Source organism: Camelus dromedarius, chromosome 2 (assembly GCF_036321535.1).
Source record: "Camelus dromedarius isolate mCamDro1 chromosome 2, mCamDro1.pat, whole genome shotgun sequence".
Classification (NCBI taxonomy): Eukaryota; Metazoa; Chordata; class Mammalia; order Artiodactyla; family Camelidae; genus Camelus; species Camelus dromedarius.
The window spans coordinates 74,938,155-74,954,552 of NC_087437.1; the positions used below are offsets into that span (position 1 = coordinate 74,938,155).

At 36.9% G+C, this 16,398-nt stretch overlaps 1 protein-coding gene across 1 annotated transcript in view; it reads left to right on the plus strand.

The window, feature by feature from the left end:
- MORC1 (MORC family CW-type zinc finger 1) overlaps window positions 1–16,398 on the plus strand; it is a 144,174-nt gene that overhangs the window by 90,335 nt on the left and 37,441 nt on the right. The window contains 3 exon segments of the mRNA XM_064495638.1: window positions 9,560–9,625; window positions 10,578–10,823; window positions 16,161–16,265. Of these exon segments, the coding sequence (XP_064351708.1) occupies window positions 9,560–9,625; window positions 10,578–10,823; window positions 16,161–16,265 (417 nt within the window).

Genomic DNA, 16,398 nt, shown 5'->3' on the forward strand with positions numbered 1-16,398 from the left:
AGTTTTATGGTTACATTTAAGTCTTTAATCTATTTTGAGTTTATTTTTGCATATGGTGTGAAAAAGTGGTCCTCCAGTTTATCTTCTTCATCATTTCTTGAGGAGCTGATGCCACACTGCCTGACAGAATGCCGCTGTAGTTTACTAAACAAACCAGGATAGTACCAGCAGTTACGGGGCATCAGAACAACGTGGCTTCAGGGCACAGTGTGGTGTGGGGAGACTAGGATAGTTCCTGCTCCTGGCTTCGTAAGTCACCCTCTTTTGCCCTGGAGGTTGAGACCAGGAAATATCATCCATTGTTGTCCGTTCCTGGTTTTACAGAAGTGACCAAATATTAGGAAGGCCAATAGGAATTCAAGTCCAGAGGGAACTCATCCTTCCTCCAAGAAGGACAGAAGTAGCTTTGACGGTGGCAAGTGGTCTTGCCACATTACATCCCTCTCTGCATGTCAGTCAGTCCTTCCTGTTCACATCCGCAGAGATGGAGAGAGAAGTGGAGGTTCAGGTGTGTTACCTGAAATGGCTTTCACTGGAGAGAAGACTAATTTGGGTTTTGCTGCAAATGTACCTATTTGATCTCTGCCCTGCAATCATTCCTTAAGCACCTGAACTGTACATACAGCCAGTTTTCGACCAGCATGCATGCTACTCAGGAACAGTCAGAGGTTGCCTTGCACCCTGGATGCACCTCAGGGTCTATTTCCTGACTCTGCTCGGAGTCAGGGACAAGTGTTTGGCTTCCTTCCAGAGCAGGCTCCTCCCTGGTTCCCTCTAAAGGAACTCTGTGCCTCTGAGTGTGTACCTCAGAGCGCCAGCACTGCTATGTCCTCCCCCGAGCCTGATTCCTGTTTCTCATCCTGTTAGATCTAATCTCACTTCTTACTCAGGACCCACCTTTACATTTTGAATTCAGTTTAAAGAATTGTACTTCATGATTTTTCTAATTTTTCACTCAAACCCCATAGCTCATGCCTCTCGAGTTAACCTTTGTCTCCTGATCATATTCTTGGTTTGAATCTGGTGCCTTCTCCTGTCCTAACTCCTGTAGGCTTGAGCAGAATTTAAACTTAATCTCATTTGAGTTACATTTTCCACCTTGTCCTTTACCAATATGTGGTTTAACCCTCCCACTCCTTCCATCAGTCTTGCCTGGCCAGGCTCAGCCTCTAACAAAGGGTGTGGTGTCTAATCCAGTCCTAGAGAAATAACCAGTGTTTGTCCATGTCTTTTGCTTTGCAAAAGAGTCATCCTTCCTCTCTTCCGAGAATCCTCAAGGAAGGTCTTCTAGCCAAGACCACTAGGAATAGCACCTAGCATTTGAAAATAGCTAAGTATTACTTACAATACTTCTGAACAATGGCAGATCTAGTGCTTTAAAGTCTGAGGTTTATACATTTTGGGGGATCTCCTTCTAAAAAGAAAATGCAAAATTATAACTATGAAGTCAGGGACAGGACCATGAAGGGGGCCTGTGTAAGGGCGGAGCCTGAAGCTCACACTTTATTTGCTTCAGGATTTGTCTGCTGCTTAGTTCTGAATACACCATTTGATCACCACAGACTTTTTCATAGTAAGTGACAGTTGCATATTTTTCATATGTCCAATTGCTTTTTCCTCTCCAATTTCTTCCCCAAGATTTCCATAGTTATATATATTTTGGTGAATTCTAAAACTACCCTGAATGATTACTGTAACTGTACATATTACATACATGGGGGAACTTAAATGAGAAGGATGAATGGAAGGATTAAATGATAATAGCAGTTAGAATGCGCCGTCCTTAGAGATGCCTTGAACGTACTGACTCGTTTAATCCTCATGACCTTCCTGTGATTGCTATGAGTCCTGTTTTAGAGATGAGGAAGCTGAGGCACAGAGAAGTAAATTGCCAAGGAAGGAGTTAGGAATCTGCAGAACTGTGATTCCAGCCGACACAGGCTCCAGACCCCTCACTCTGTTACCAAACTATATTGCCTGTCTGACTGAGGTCGCAGAAACACAGTAGGAATAAAGCTAGATCCAGAATATGAGACTGATTCTTAGTTCAAAGGTATTTGAACTACTTTGATCTCCTGCTTGCATTTTGGATTGATAGCCCTTCAGTGTGGGAGAAACTGAGAAATTAACAGCTAATGGTAGTCAGATTTTTTGCTTTTGAAAGAGCTCTGTTTATTAGGCAGATGTAGAGGGCAGTGATTGTTTTAGACAGCAGAACAGAGGTAAGGATGCTTAGGGGCTCCTTACAGAAGGTGGGGTGTGGTGGACAGTGCACCGGACTGGTATCAGGATGCCTAACTTCAGGTCTTGGCTCTGTTTATGAGCCGAGTGACCTCAGGCCTGTCAGTTGTTGCTAGTTCTTGATCCTAGCACTCCTCTAGTACAGTAAAAAGAGGATTAAACTGGGTATTTGCAAAGACCCATCCAGTTTTAGAGCCTGTGAGTATTAGTTGCCCATTTTCATTTACAGACTGTTAAGTTTTAAGTATCCATATATATTAATTTTATTCTGAACGCAAACATGAGGTTTCTGGAGCAGAGCAGATCATTATTTAATTATAGAAAATAATTGTGCTGATTCCCTTTTGCCCTCATTTGTACCCCTGGGGCAACAGATGAGGCAGAGCTTATGCTACCCTTCATACACTGGAGTTTGTACTATGGCAAGGAACTCTGAAAAAAATGAATCTGGAAGTTTAAATAGGAGAGGGACAGCCATCTCCCTAATCCCACCCCACCACCCAACAGATACACATACTTGTTTGCTCTTTGAGAAGTATCCTGGGTTCTTACTCCTGCTGTTTGGAATAGAAATAAATCTCTTGGGAGTAAGATAAGATTAGCTTCTCCAGCTTTACAACCCAGGCAATATCCCCATGGTCCTAGATCTCCTTCCTTAAAATGTAAACACATACCTCCAGGGAAGTAAATCTCTTCAGATGCTCTCTAATAATTAGTCATAAATTCAAGATTTGTTCTTCTAGGCTGTCTCAAGTTTTGGCAAAATTTGATCAGAAAGCCTTAATGGTGCAGAAACATGAAAATATTTTCTCTACAGTGCCACAAAGCATGGATGCAAAATTAGAAAGGAGACTCCCCTGTCTTTTTGTGCTGTATGTCGATGGTGATAGGATTGTCTGTGTAAAAACATCTCATGTTTGTAAAAATGCAGATTTCTGAGATCTACAGCAGACTGAACAAGAATCTCTGGGATGGAAGCCTTGGAATCTGCATTTGTGCCTAGCTCCCCAGTGATTCTTATGCACCTCTGACATTCTCTTCTTTATTCCTGGGATAAGGATCCTTCAGTTTTCCTGCTGCCAGAGATACTTCATCTTATACAGCTTTTGCTGATTGAGTCTGATTTTCAGGACTCTCCAAACATGTGAAGAAATGTAACAGTCTGCTGGGAGAGTTTGTGAGTGTCATATAAATATAAATACTGATATTAGCAAGCTTTCTAGGGTGATGACAATTCTTTGAAATCTGAAAAGGTGATGGTGGTGATAAAAAGAATGCTCTCTCTAGTAAACAACTACGAATTAACTGGGACAGAAGTTGAAATGGATTAGCTTTGTTACATGAATTTCTGTTTTACAAAAAATGCAATCAAAGATGTACCATCATTATTGATGTTTTTCTATTGAAAATGTAGCTGAAACACTTTTGCCATGTTTTTCTATGATGCCTGAAGTTCTTTTGTAGAAACACAACTCTGAAATGAATATAAGAAGAGGAAAATTTATGGAATTAAAAAATATTTTTATTTACTCACAACTCTAGTGACATGATTAATAGTTCAGGTCAAAACTCATTACAATAAAACTTTACAGCAAAAAGTAATTACCATTAAGCTAGCACCAAAAATGATGCAAACCCAGTTGATTTAAGTGGATCATACATTGTCACTAGATTCATTCTATTTTGCTGCACAGAAACAGGACACTGGTGTTTAATATAAAGCATCTCAAAGATGTGATGACCTCTGACAGGTATTAGAGAAGTAGTCACATTATTAGTACAGAGTAGACTTGGGACAGTTTTTTAACAGTGGAAGAAATGAGCAGTAGGCTCTGAGAGCATCTGTTTATCCTGTCCGTCATCAACATTTTATTGAGTACCTATAAAGTTCTAAACTTTGGGATAGCTACTGCAGATAAAAAATGATTTGAGATTTCACAGTCTGTGGAGAGAGAAACTCATCTTAACTATAAGACAGTGAGGTACATACCATGATAAATGTAGGTAAAAAGGATGTAGGAGACTTCTGCTATAAATATGGCTATGTAGATATAGCATCTTCCTGTTCTTTTTCAGGGGGTCTTTTAAGAATAACAAGGAAAACAGGAAACAAAAATGCAAACTCCAGTTTCAGTCAAGCTAAGAAACATATACCAAAATACTGCAGGGCTGTCCAAAGTAGTCAAGATAATGCAGGAACCCCACAGGTGGAAAGGAAGAGAAATGAAAGAAAGAGCCCAGCAATAGCACCTCTGAAGAATCAACACAAATACCTTTACTGAAGAAGGGTTCATCTGGAGGTGAAAAAGCTATAGCCTTTATGTACAGAAGCTGGACAGCAACAGAAACCTTACTGGACCTGCTTTGCTTCACAGAAGTAGAAGGTGTGGAATGCACATGAAAGTATTCAAAAGAGCCATATTTGCAGAAGCAGTGGGGTTTTTTGGGGTAAAGATGAGAAGGAAAGAGGTTTTGCTTGTGGGTTAAAAAAAAAAAATAAACTTGCCTAGACTCATCCTCCACCTATCCTTCCTATAGAAAATTCTGGCAAAGAGCTATTCCTGGAAAACCTAACTTTTATAGTGATGTGTTTAATGAACAAGCTAGTACAGCAGCTAAATAAGGTATCATTTCAAAAAAAAAAAAAGGGAAAAATTCCAGTAAAATATGGGTAAGACACCATGTAAATGTGTAACATATAAATATCATAAGCAAAAAGGAAAAAATTTCTTTAAGATATGAATGACAAAAAAGAAGCAACAGCATCCATTTCTGATAAAAACTCTAAGCAAATTAGGAACAGAGAAAAACTCCCTCCATGTGATAAAGGGCATCTAGAAAAACCTTACAGCGAAAATCGTACTTACTAGTGAAAGACTGAAATCTCTCCCCCCTAAGATGAGGAATTAGACAAGGAGGTTTGCTCTCACCATTCCAATTCAGCATTGCTCAGGAGGTTCTAGAAGTACAAGAAAGACATAAAAAGAAATAAAAGCATTCTGATTGCAAAGGAAGAGGTAAAACAGTTTTTCTTTTTAGATGTGATAGTCTATGTAGAAAATAGGGTGGAATCTATTAAAAAGTTACTGGAATTAGTGAAACGAGCTTAGCAAGGTTACAGGGTACAAAAATCAGTATATAAAAAATATTTTAATTTAGCATACTAGCAGCAAACAATTGCAATTGAAATAAAAAAAATAATACCACTTTCAATAGCATTAGAATATGTGAAATACTTTGGGATAAATTTGACAAAAGATGAGCAAGACCTATACTGAAAAGCAAAATATTGCTAAAAAATAAAGCAAATAAACAGAGAGATAATCTATGTTCATGAGTTTGAAGACTCAGTATTGGTAATATGTCACTATGTCAGTTCTCTCTGATAGGTCTGTACTTTGATCAGAATTTGTCAGCTTTATTTTAGGTAGAAATTGCAAAACTTACTACAAAATTCATATAGAATGCAAAGGATTTATAATAGTCAAAATCATTTTGGAAAAAACAAAGTTGATGGACTGACTTCACCTTATTTCAATACTTATTATAAATCTGTAGAAATAAATACAATCTAGTATTGGTATTAAAAGGGATAAATAGAGCCATGGAATAGAATGAGTCCAGAAATAGACTCATATGTATGTAGTCAGTTGTTTTTCAACAAAAGGACCAATACATTTCAATGGAAGAAAGAATCTTTTCAACAAATGATACCAAAACATTTGGATAGACATGTGTCCTCAAAATGATGAACCTTGACTCTTACCTCAAACCATATAAAAATTATCTTGAAATGGATCATTGGTCTAAATGTAAAAGCTAAAACTACAAACCTTCTAGAAGAAAATATAGGAAGAAATTTTCATGGCCTAGAGTTGGCAAAGATTTCTTCAATATGGTTCAAAATGCATGAGTTATAAAAGAAAATTTACAAATTGGACCTCATCAAAATGATAAAGCTTTTGCTCTTGAGAGGACACATTTAAGAAATTGAAAAATCAAGCCACAGACTGGGAGAAAAGATCTGTAAAACCATGTCTGATACTGGACCATTATCTAGAACATATAAAGAACTTTAAAAACTCAATAATAAGATAAACAACACAATTTAAAAAAATAGGCAATTGTAAGACTCTAAATGGAGGACCTAGCTGAGTCATAATGTACTTGAACTTCTGACCTATAGAACTATGGCCCCTGGGTTCTGATAATATCAGTTCTTCCTATTGTCCCTCCAACCTGAGGCTTCTAAGAGCTTCCTGCTTTTGATAACATTTCTTATAGTCTTCTCAGCCTCTTCAGTCTCCTCTGTTACCAATCACTATGGTAAATTCCCTCTGTTTAAAAAAAAATGGGCCAAACATTTGAATAGACATTTCTCCAAGGGAGATATATAGTCATCAAAATAAACACATGAAGGTAAGCATATGTCTACACAGCAACTTGTATACTCATAGTAGTTTTGTAGCCAAACACTGGAAACCACCCAAGTGACCATCAATAGGTGAAAGGACAAATTGTGGTATGTCCATTCAGTGCAATACTACTCAGCAATAAAAAGGAATGCACTATTGATCCACAAAGCAATATAGATTAATTTCAAAATAATTCTTCCTAGTGAAAGAAGTCAGACCAAAAAAGATTTATAATTCCACTTAAGATAAAATTTAGAACATGCAGATTATACTGAGAGAAAGCAGAACAGTGGTTGCCCATGGTTGGGGTGGAAATTGGAAGAGTTATAGGGAAGGGTTGGAGGGAGGGAGCTCAGGGAAACTTTGAGGCATGTAACTATCACTAACACTGTATGATAATGTATAAAAGTAAGTGAGTAGATCCTAAGAGTTCTCATTACAAGGAAAAACATTTTTTCTTTCTTTTACTTGAATCTATATGAGATGAGGGATGATAACTAAACTTATTATGGTAATATCACAATATGTGTAAGCCAAGCCATTATACTGTATATCTTAAACTTAGTGATGTAGGTTAGTTATATCTCAATAAAACTGGAGAGGGGAAGAATACAATGCAGCTGTAAAAGGGACTAAAGAAGCATTTTAAGTATTAATGGAGAAGGATGTCTAGGATATATACTTCAATGGAGAAGAAAGTAATAGACTGTGTGTATAATATACTACCATTTTTCCCTTCCTCAAGAAAGTTGGAAAAACTTATTTATATATGCTTGTATATGATATATAAACAAATCTCCGGAAAGTTAAACAAGAAAGTAGTAGCAGTGGTTACCTATTAGTGGAAGGTGAACTGAATGAATAGAGAATGGAGTAGTAAAGAGACTTAAAAAATATACTTTAAAAAATGTATATTGTTCATGTGAATCTACATATATAGATATATCTAAACATCTAAAAAGATGTAATGCCAGGAGGAACATAGAAGATAAAGCAATTAATTTTCCCTTGGGGAACTGGAAAAGGCATTCATAGTGGATAATATTTGAACTGAGACTGGAAGGATAAGGGAAATTTGACAACTGGAGAAGATGAGAAATGTCACTCCAGGTGCAGGAAATGGGTGATACAAAAGGCATGGGAACATGAACCTGAACCCGAGGAAGAGTCAGTGTGATTGGGCATCTAGTGTATGAGGGCAACAAGGGATGTCAGACAGATGGAAAGATGGTTCAGAAGAATGTTCAGAAGAAGGTTTAGAGAGTTTAGGTGCAGCCATTTGAGAGCTGCTTGTATGTCATGCTAGGTGCTGTTTGGCTACGTTTAATAAACTTGAATTGAACGTTGGTTGTGTGCTGCATCACGTGGTAGGTGCTACACACAGAAAACTATCTTCTAAGCTAGTCCTTCTCAATCCTGACTGCATATTAAAATCACCTGGAGAGCTTTAAAAACTACTGATGCCAGGTCCACATCCCCACATAATTAAATTAGAATTTCAGGGTGTAGACTTGGCATCAAGAGTTTTTCTTAAAGGCTTACTGGGTGATTCTAATCACATGCATCCAATTTTGAGAATGCCCCCTCCCCTCTCTCTTTTGCCCCTCTTCTTCTCTCTTGTCTTCCTTATTTTAATGCAGGGAGTAACATTATGTAGAAAGTGATCATGACACAGATATATAGAGAAGTCTCTGAACTAGAAGCAAGAAAGTGAGGTTATAGAAAATAGTTTAAGCAAAAGATGATAAAGTCATTGAAACAGGATGGTGACTTGAGGCTAGTGCAGACCTGTGGGAAAATCCACAAGCTTTGGTCACTGATAGGGTGAGGGGACTGAGAGTGATTGTTGGCCAAGGACAGCCTAGCTTGGATGTCCAGGTGTTTGGTGGTGTTACTCGTCAAAAGAGGGACTGCAAGAGGAAGTACAGGTTGGGGATGGGCACAGGTACAGAGGTGAAATAATTCAGTTTCGGAAGGGTTGCCTTAAGGGTACCTACAGTTTATAAGATGCCACCAATGGGTATTTATTTGGATCTCAGGACGGAGGAAAAGGCACCATTTCAACATCTCTGGAGTCCATCCACACTGGAAAATTTTTCAGCAGATCCAACCCTGAATCAGAGTCAGGACTCCAGTTTGGGGATTAGGGTACTTGCAAGAGTGAGGTAAATTTTCTGTCCTAAAGAATCTGGACACTGAGCTGGATACCGTGATGGTGTCTGTGGCACAGTAAAAGAAAGTAGGTGCACCAAAAAGGAGGTGCAAGTGGACCCCTAAGAAGGGTCTCATTCCAAGGGGAGTGATCCTGGATCTGGGGTGCAGGGCCCACATTACTCTTTATTTTCTCTTTGAATATTTCATTAACATCTCATCACTTAGTGTAACAATTATCACATCAAAATATTATCTTAAAGGCACTTCTTTTTTTGGGAAAAGCAAATACTTTCTCTCTCTAGCTATGCCTTTGAGTAGAGGGCAGGAGCTGGATGTTGAGGGTAAGACAGCATCTCAGTTGTTAGGGACACAGATAAGGCCAGTCTACCCTCAAAAGTCTCCTGAAGCTCAGACCCAGAGCTCTGAACTATACAGAGCTGTTGTTAAAGGTTAAGATTTATTCCAGATACTGGGACCTGCAAATAAAGAAAAAGGTTCTCCAGAGAGGGGAAACAAGGGCTGTGGAGACAGTGTTTGGTACAGTGACACCTTTATATTGCTCGTAGGGCATTTGATCTGTAATGCTTCATTGGATTCTCTTGTACTGCCACTACTAATTATACATCAGAGACGCCTTAATAATGAATGCGATCTTGGCACTTTAAGAAATGAAGAATACTGAATTATTATACTATGCCAGTCAAGAGTTATTTTTACTTACGTTTGTCTAATGATTTTTTCCACGATAGCCTCAGTTTATACCAACAAGTAGGATCACTGAGTTCACTACCACCTGCCAAACTTCAGCACCTAAGGTGAGTAATTCAAGTGGGATTGAACCATTTGTGACATTTCCCATGTGAAGGAGAAGACTTATCAAGGGCCGAATGTTATCATGGTTTAAAGTGAAGCACTGATAGGTATTTTTTCACTGTCATTATTTTTTTTCTTGCTAAAGTAATACATGTTTATTAGGGGAAACTTAGAAAGTAAATTATAAATAAGAAAATTTAAATTACCTATTGTCTTATTGACTGGAGATGACCATTTAAAATATAATTATTTTAATGTATTTTTCCAATACATTCTTTTCAATATAGTTCAAGATATAGAAAAAATGTGTATTTATGTATTACAGAAAATTATATATATAAAATCAGAGAGAGAAAGGATGTGCATCTGTGTGAGTCTGTGGATATATATTTGCCTAGAAATATGTTGTATATGTAATTCCTACATTGTTTTTGTGTTTGCCAAATGTCACATTACAGTATATTCCTCAAATGTCTGTTACTATCTAAAATTTAATTTTTTTGAAACTTTAGAGTTAGACTAATCACACACCAAAAAAATTATGGAAAACTCTTTACAGTTTTAGTTATTCACATTTCTTAAGAGGCAAATGATGGCCAAACTTTAGATGAATAGATTATTGATATATATGCACCAAGGCTCCAAAAGCAAGAAAATCTCTGTTGGAGCAGGAGAGTCAGGAAGCACAGTGTATTTTACTCAGTTTGGGGTCTTTTGCATCCATCCTCAAAATCAGAAGGTTTCTTGACTCTCAGCCTAGCTTTGCCAAATCAAATTCTAAACAAGCCATTATAGCAGTATACGTTTGCCAAAGTCTATTTTCTAAGCTTCTGATTTTTAAAAATTTTATTAGTAATAAATATCACCTAATGTCATAAGATTATAAAGGAAATGGTAATTAATTATAAATAAGCCAGCTACCCAAAATAAAAGACCCGTTCTTTGTTATTTAAGGGAAATAAGAAAACTCAGAGAATCAGGCCTTCTGGTGATGACTTGAAGCATGAGTCTCTTTCATCCTTTGAGCTTTCAGTCAGCAGTGGAGGCTGGAAAAATAGCACAGAGGAGTCGGACTCCAGTGTAGAATGTATTTCAGAGACTAAAATCATGATGAAGTCTATGCAGAAGAGAGTGAAGCCTCAACAGCAGAGACATGCAGCAACCCTGCTGGAAAATGTCAGCCTAGCTGAGAGATCCCAGGTGGTTGTTTTTTTTTTTCCTTATTTGCAAAATTTGTAGTAATTCACTTTTCTGGAAGTAGCATTTAGTAAAGGTTTTGCTCCATTTTCCCATTTTCAAAGCACTCTGATTATAGCGTACACATTGTAATCTTACAAGGTCCCAATTTCTGTATTTTTTTTTCTATATTCTCTCTTTTGGAGGAAAAGTCAGATTGCTAGTATCAGCATTGAAGGGTTCCTCAGAAACACCTGGATGGGAAAAGAATATTAATCTATACTTAAGAGAGGAATATTCATATAGGATAAATACGTAACCTTGAGGATTTTGCTTTATAGCAAAAATGCTTAGTCAAATTCTACATAGGTAGTTATCTCTGTAGTCAAAGTTCTTGAAAAATGAGATGTAATGTTGATATATAACTAAGTGCTGAGCTTAATTTTAACAAATGTGCCGTCCTAGGATTTCCATGTATCCAAATGAGTTTGTTTGTTTTTCTTTTTTAAGAATCACTACAGATTAATTCTTACAATGTTACCTTTATTTAATTCCTCTTTGAGAATCTGCTCTTGATTCAGTATATAATGATTACAATACCTAATTGAGTGGGCGTTTCCCCTGTGCCAGATTCAGTGTTAAATGATTACAGATATTATCTCACTGCCATTTTATATCCTTTATAAGCCAAAATTTATTGCCTAGTTTATCTGCCTTGTTTGTCAAATTTGACTTCTGACGTCTTTTTGCTGTTTCCAGAAATTAAATTCACCCTTAAAGGGGGAATATGGGACACCATGGGAAATATTCAAATGAGTTGCCATAGGCTCTGAAAGCAATAAAATAAGTTTAGCAAGTATTCGCTGAACTTCTGCTCTGCATAAGACACTGTGTTAAGCGTGGTGCGAGACAAGATTTTAGACATGGTTCTTTCAGAAGGAATTATTCTGAATAATAGTTCCATTACAGAAATATCTCACACATTCCTTTGTAGTATCTTTGGAAAATAGTGCATAGATTCTTGAAAATTTTTAGTGATGGGGACTCATTACCTCCTAAGGCAGCCTTTTCTATTTCATTTTTGGGTAACTCATTTTCTTAAAATATTTGAAATCCAGTTCCCTATAATTTTGAAGTTTTGGCCCTAAGTCTTTTCTTGAGACTGTAGAAGCCAAGCTGAATCTGTCTATAATCTTCAGAATTTTACTTTGAGTTGTATATCATGTTTGAATGTACAAATTCCCTGTTAGGCAGACATTTATTCAACTTTTACTGTGTCTAAAAACTAGTATGCTTATAATATAAAAAGTAGTTGTTGTAGTTTTATAGTTATATCTCCTTTAACCTTTATTTCCATTCATTAACTATGCAATTCAAAATTTGAGATTTGTAGGCTTATTTTATAGGTAGGTTGCATGCTCCAGAAACATACAAGTGATTGAAAAGTTGAAGTGAGCCCCAGGTGTTAGAATAACATATTTTAGACTTTAAACATGGAGATGTACTTAGTGTGTGTATGTGTGTGTGTGTGTGTGTGTGTTTGTGTGTGTGTGTGTGTGTATAATGTGACATTCAGTATGCCAGCCAGCTACAGGGGATTTAACTGTGAACAAAACCACATATGGTCCCATCCCCCATTGAACTTACAGTCTAGCGATGGAGACAGATAATCCAACGATCATACAGACAAATGTGAACTGCTACTGTGGCAGTTTTTATGACATAATAGCATGAATACTTATAATAAGGGATTTGACTCTGGGAGGATAGGTAAGTCTTCCCTGAAAAAGTGATGACAGAACTTTTAGGATTGAATTTCAATTAAATGGATAAAAGGAGGAAGAGCATTTCCAAGCAATGCAAACATCATTTGCTAACAAGGATACATGAAACACAAAGTACCTTAAGAAGACAAGTAAGCTATGATGGGGCAGAGAGCTGGAAAGGGACTGTGATGTGAGATGAGCAGGGAGTGACCAGAACCTTGCAGGCATATAGGCTTTGAGAAGGGATTTTGTATTTATCCTGAAAGCAGCAGGACACCACTGCAGGGTTTTAAGTAGGGAAGTGACATGTCTAGATTTTCCTTTGGAAAATATTGCTTTGGTTGAGTATGGAAGATGGACTAGAGAGCAGCATGAATGTGGGCAGAGCGATTAAAAGGCTCTTGCAGCGGCCTTGTGGGGAAATAATGGTGGTGTGGGCGAGGGTGCTCGTTTAGGGTGGAGAGAAGAGGATATGTTTGTTCCTTGTGTTTACCTTGAGAAGGGAACACTGGTTTGGGGATACATTGGGTGTGGAAGGTGAAGCAGAGGGAAGTGGCAAGAATGACTACAGGATTTCTGACTCTTGCTCCTAGGTGGATGGTTATTCCATTCATTGAATTAGGGAATCCTAGAAGGTGACTGGGCTTGTGGGCAGGACCATGAGTTCAGCTTCCTCAGTCTGAGACTTTCAGGAGAACATGTCAACTAAGGAGGAAGGGAAAGAAGGAAAGTACTAGACAGAAACTTGATGGATTTCAGCATTTATAGCTAGCTGTTGAAGGGTAAGTATGTACAAGTGATTGTGAAGGAATGTCCAGAGTAGGAAGAAGAAAGGACAGGAATTTGTCTTATCACTAAAGCAAGAGGGAAAGAAGGCAATTCAGAGTGAGATGGTCAGAGAGCCTGAATTCTGTTGAGGGGCTAACTCAGCAGGCTAAAGTTCTATAAACACTCCATTGACTTAATAACTTAGCGGCAATAGAAGATCACAGGAAGAATTTTATTATTGTTATTGGACTGGAGAGAATAGAAACCAGATTGGAAGTTGATTAGCAAGTGGAAGGTAAAGAAATGGAAAAGGTTGTACATTAGCTCTTAGGAAGATAAGTTTTACCTCAGAAGATAATCTATACTTAAAATCTAGAAGTGAGGTGGATAGATCAGAAGACTGTGAAATTCTTGATAAGCACTTGAAAATGAATTTAATCAGGTTTAAACTTCAATTCAAACAGCATTTGAGTACTTGAGGATTATTTGCTGTACATTTCTAGTCTTCTATCCAATAAACGCAACACTAGGCATTCCCTGTACCAGACAGTGAAGGTGCAGGAAATGTGATTATTTTTAATATTAGCCTAAAGAAATGGAATTAGGAAGGTAGACTAAACCTTATCGTGTGCTCCAAAAGCTTGATAAAAATGGGTCTGGAATTAGCCACTGTTTTAGCTTATATGTACCACAGTTCAGCTCTATTAATACAGGTAATTAATTAATTAATGATTCTTCTTAGAGAAGTGTTATTGCATCCTTGTACTTCTCAGAAAATTCTACTTTTTTATTCTAGCCACCCTCCCATTTCCTGAAGATGGGACTCCCCATAAAAATAATACATTTATTTTTCCTACATCTGCAACTTTGAATTCCTGTGAATTTTCCCTCAGTTTACTTGATTAATTCATTTTACCAACAAATGTAAATTAAGGATTACTCTGATCCAGGTACTGTGGATTCAGAGATAAATAAGACACAGTTTTTGCCTTCAAGAAGTTAAGAGTCTACCTCTAGCCATTCCAATCAAAGGAGTTCTTTCCCTGTATCATAAATTTTTCATTCCAGGGGTTTCTGACCTTTTCAACTATGAAGATTTCTTTTCAATATCAAAAAATGACTGCATTTAAGTCTTTAATCCATTTGGAGTTTATTTTTGTATATGGTGTTAGAGAATGTTCTAATTTCATTCTCTTATATGTAACTGTCCAGTTTTCCCAGCACCATTCATTGAAGGGACTGTCTTTTTTCCATTGTATATTCTTGCTTCCTTTGTCATAGATTAATTAACCATAAGAGCATGGCTTTATTTCTGGGTTCTCTATTCTGTTCCATAGATCTTTGTGTCTCTTTTTGTGCCAGTACCATTCTGCTTTGATTATTGTAGCTTTGTAGTATAGTCTGAAGTGTGGGAGTGTGATTCCTCTAGCTCTGTTCTTCTTTTTCACGGTTGTTTTGTCTATTCATGGTCTTTTGTGTTCCCATACAGATTTTAAAATGATTTGTTCTAGGCCTATGAAAATTGCCATTGATACTTTAATAAGGATTACATTGAATCTGTAGATTGCCTTGGGTAGTATGGTCATTTTAACAATATTAATTCTTCCAACCCAAGAACACAGTGTATCTTTCCATCTGTGTTGTCTTCATTTTCTTTCATCAGTGTCTTACAGTTTTCAGAGTATAGATCTTTTGCCTCCTTAGGTAGGTTTATTCCTAGGTATTTTATTCTTTTTGATGTGATGGTAAATATGATTATTTCCTTAATGTCTCTTTCTGATAGTTCATTGTTAGTGTATAGAAATGCAACATATTTCTTTATATTGATTTTGTATCCTACAATTTTACCAAATTCACTGATGAGCTCTAGTAGTTTTCTGGTGACGTCTTTAGGATTTTCTACGTATAATATCATGTCATCTGTAAATAGTGAGAATTTAATTTCTTTTCCAATTTGGATTCTTTTTATTTATTTTTCTTCTCTGATGGCTGTGGCTAGGACTTCCAGAACTATGTTAAATAAAAGTAGCGAGAGTGGGCATCCTTGTCTTGTTCCTGATCTCAGAGGAAATACTTTCAGCTTTTCACTGTTGAATATGATATTAACTGTGGGTTTGTCATCTATGGCCTTTATTATAATGAGGTATGTTCCCTCTATGCCCACTTTCTGGAGAGTTTTTATCATAAATGGATGTTAAATTTTATCAAAAGCTTTTTCTGCATCCATTGAGATGATCATATGGTTTTTACTCTTCAGCTTGTTAATGTGGTGTGTCACATTGATTGATTTGCAGATATCGAAAAATCCTCGCACCCCTGGGTTAAATCCCACTTGAGCATGGTATATGAGCCTTTTAATGCGTTGTTGTAGTTGGTCTGCTAGTATTTTGTTGAGGATTTTTTGCATCTATCTTCATCAGTGATATTGGCCCATAATTTTCTTTTCTTTTTCTTTTTTTTTGTGTGTTATCTTTATCTGATTTTGGTATCTGGGTGATGTTAGCCTCATAGGAGGAGTTCATAAGTGTTTCTTCCTCTGCAATTTTTGGAATATTTTCAGAAGGGTAGGTGCTAACCCTCCTTGAAATGTTTGGTAAAATGTTTGATATTATTTTGTTATTGTTTTATATTGTTATTTAACCTTTACATGTGCATATCTAAGTCATATACTTCTTGAGGGAAAAGATCAGAAATTGAATTTCTTTTGAATATCCTACAGAAGTCAGCAGTTAATAGAGGCTGAGTGAAGGGAAGAGTGAAGGTGGTTTAATGTATACCATTGATTGCTACTAATCCTTGTACATTTTTTGTTAACACCTTGCTCCAGGCCTCTTCTTGGGAAATGAAGAGGAAACAGAGTCAAAACCCTGTGCAGAAATGTAAAGTTTTGATTGAAGTTGAAACCAGCAACAGCAATTTGGATATAATCCAGGTTAGATAAACTTTACTGACTAAATGACACATTGAAATTTATTTATATTCGTAAAGATTAGAGGAATCCAAGAGGTATTTCACATGAGTGCCTCAGAGTAACTGAAACATTTAATTGAATAACCTAGTTTTTA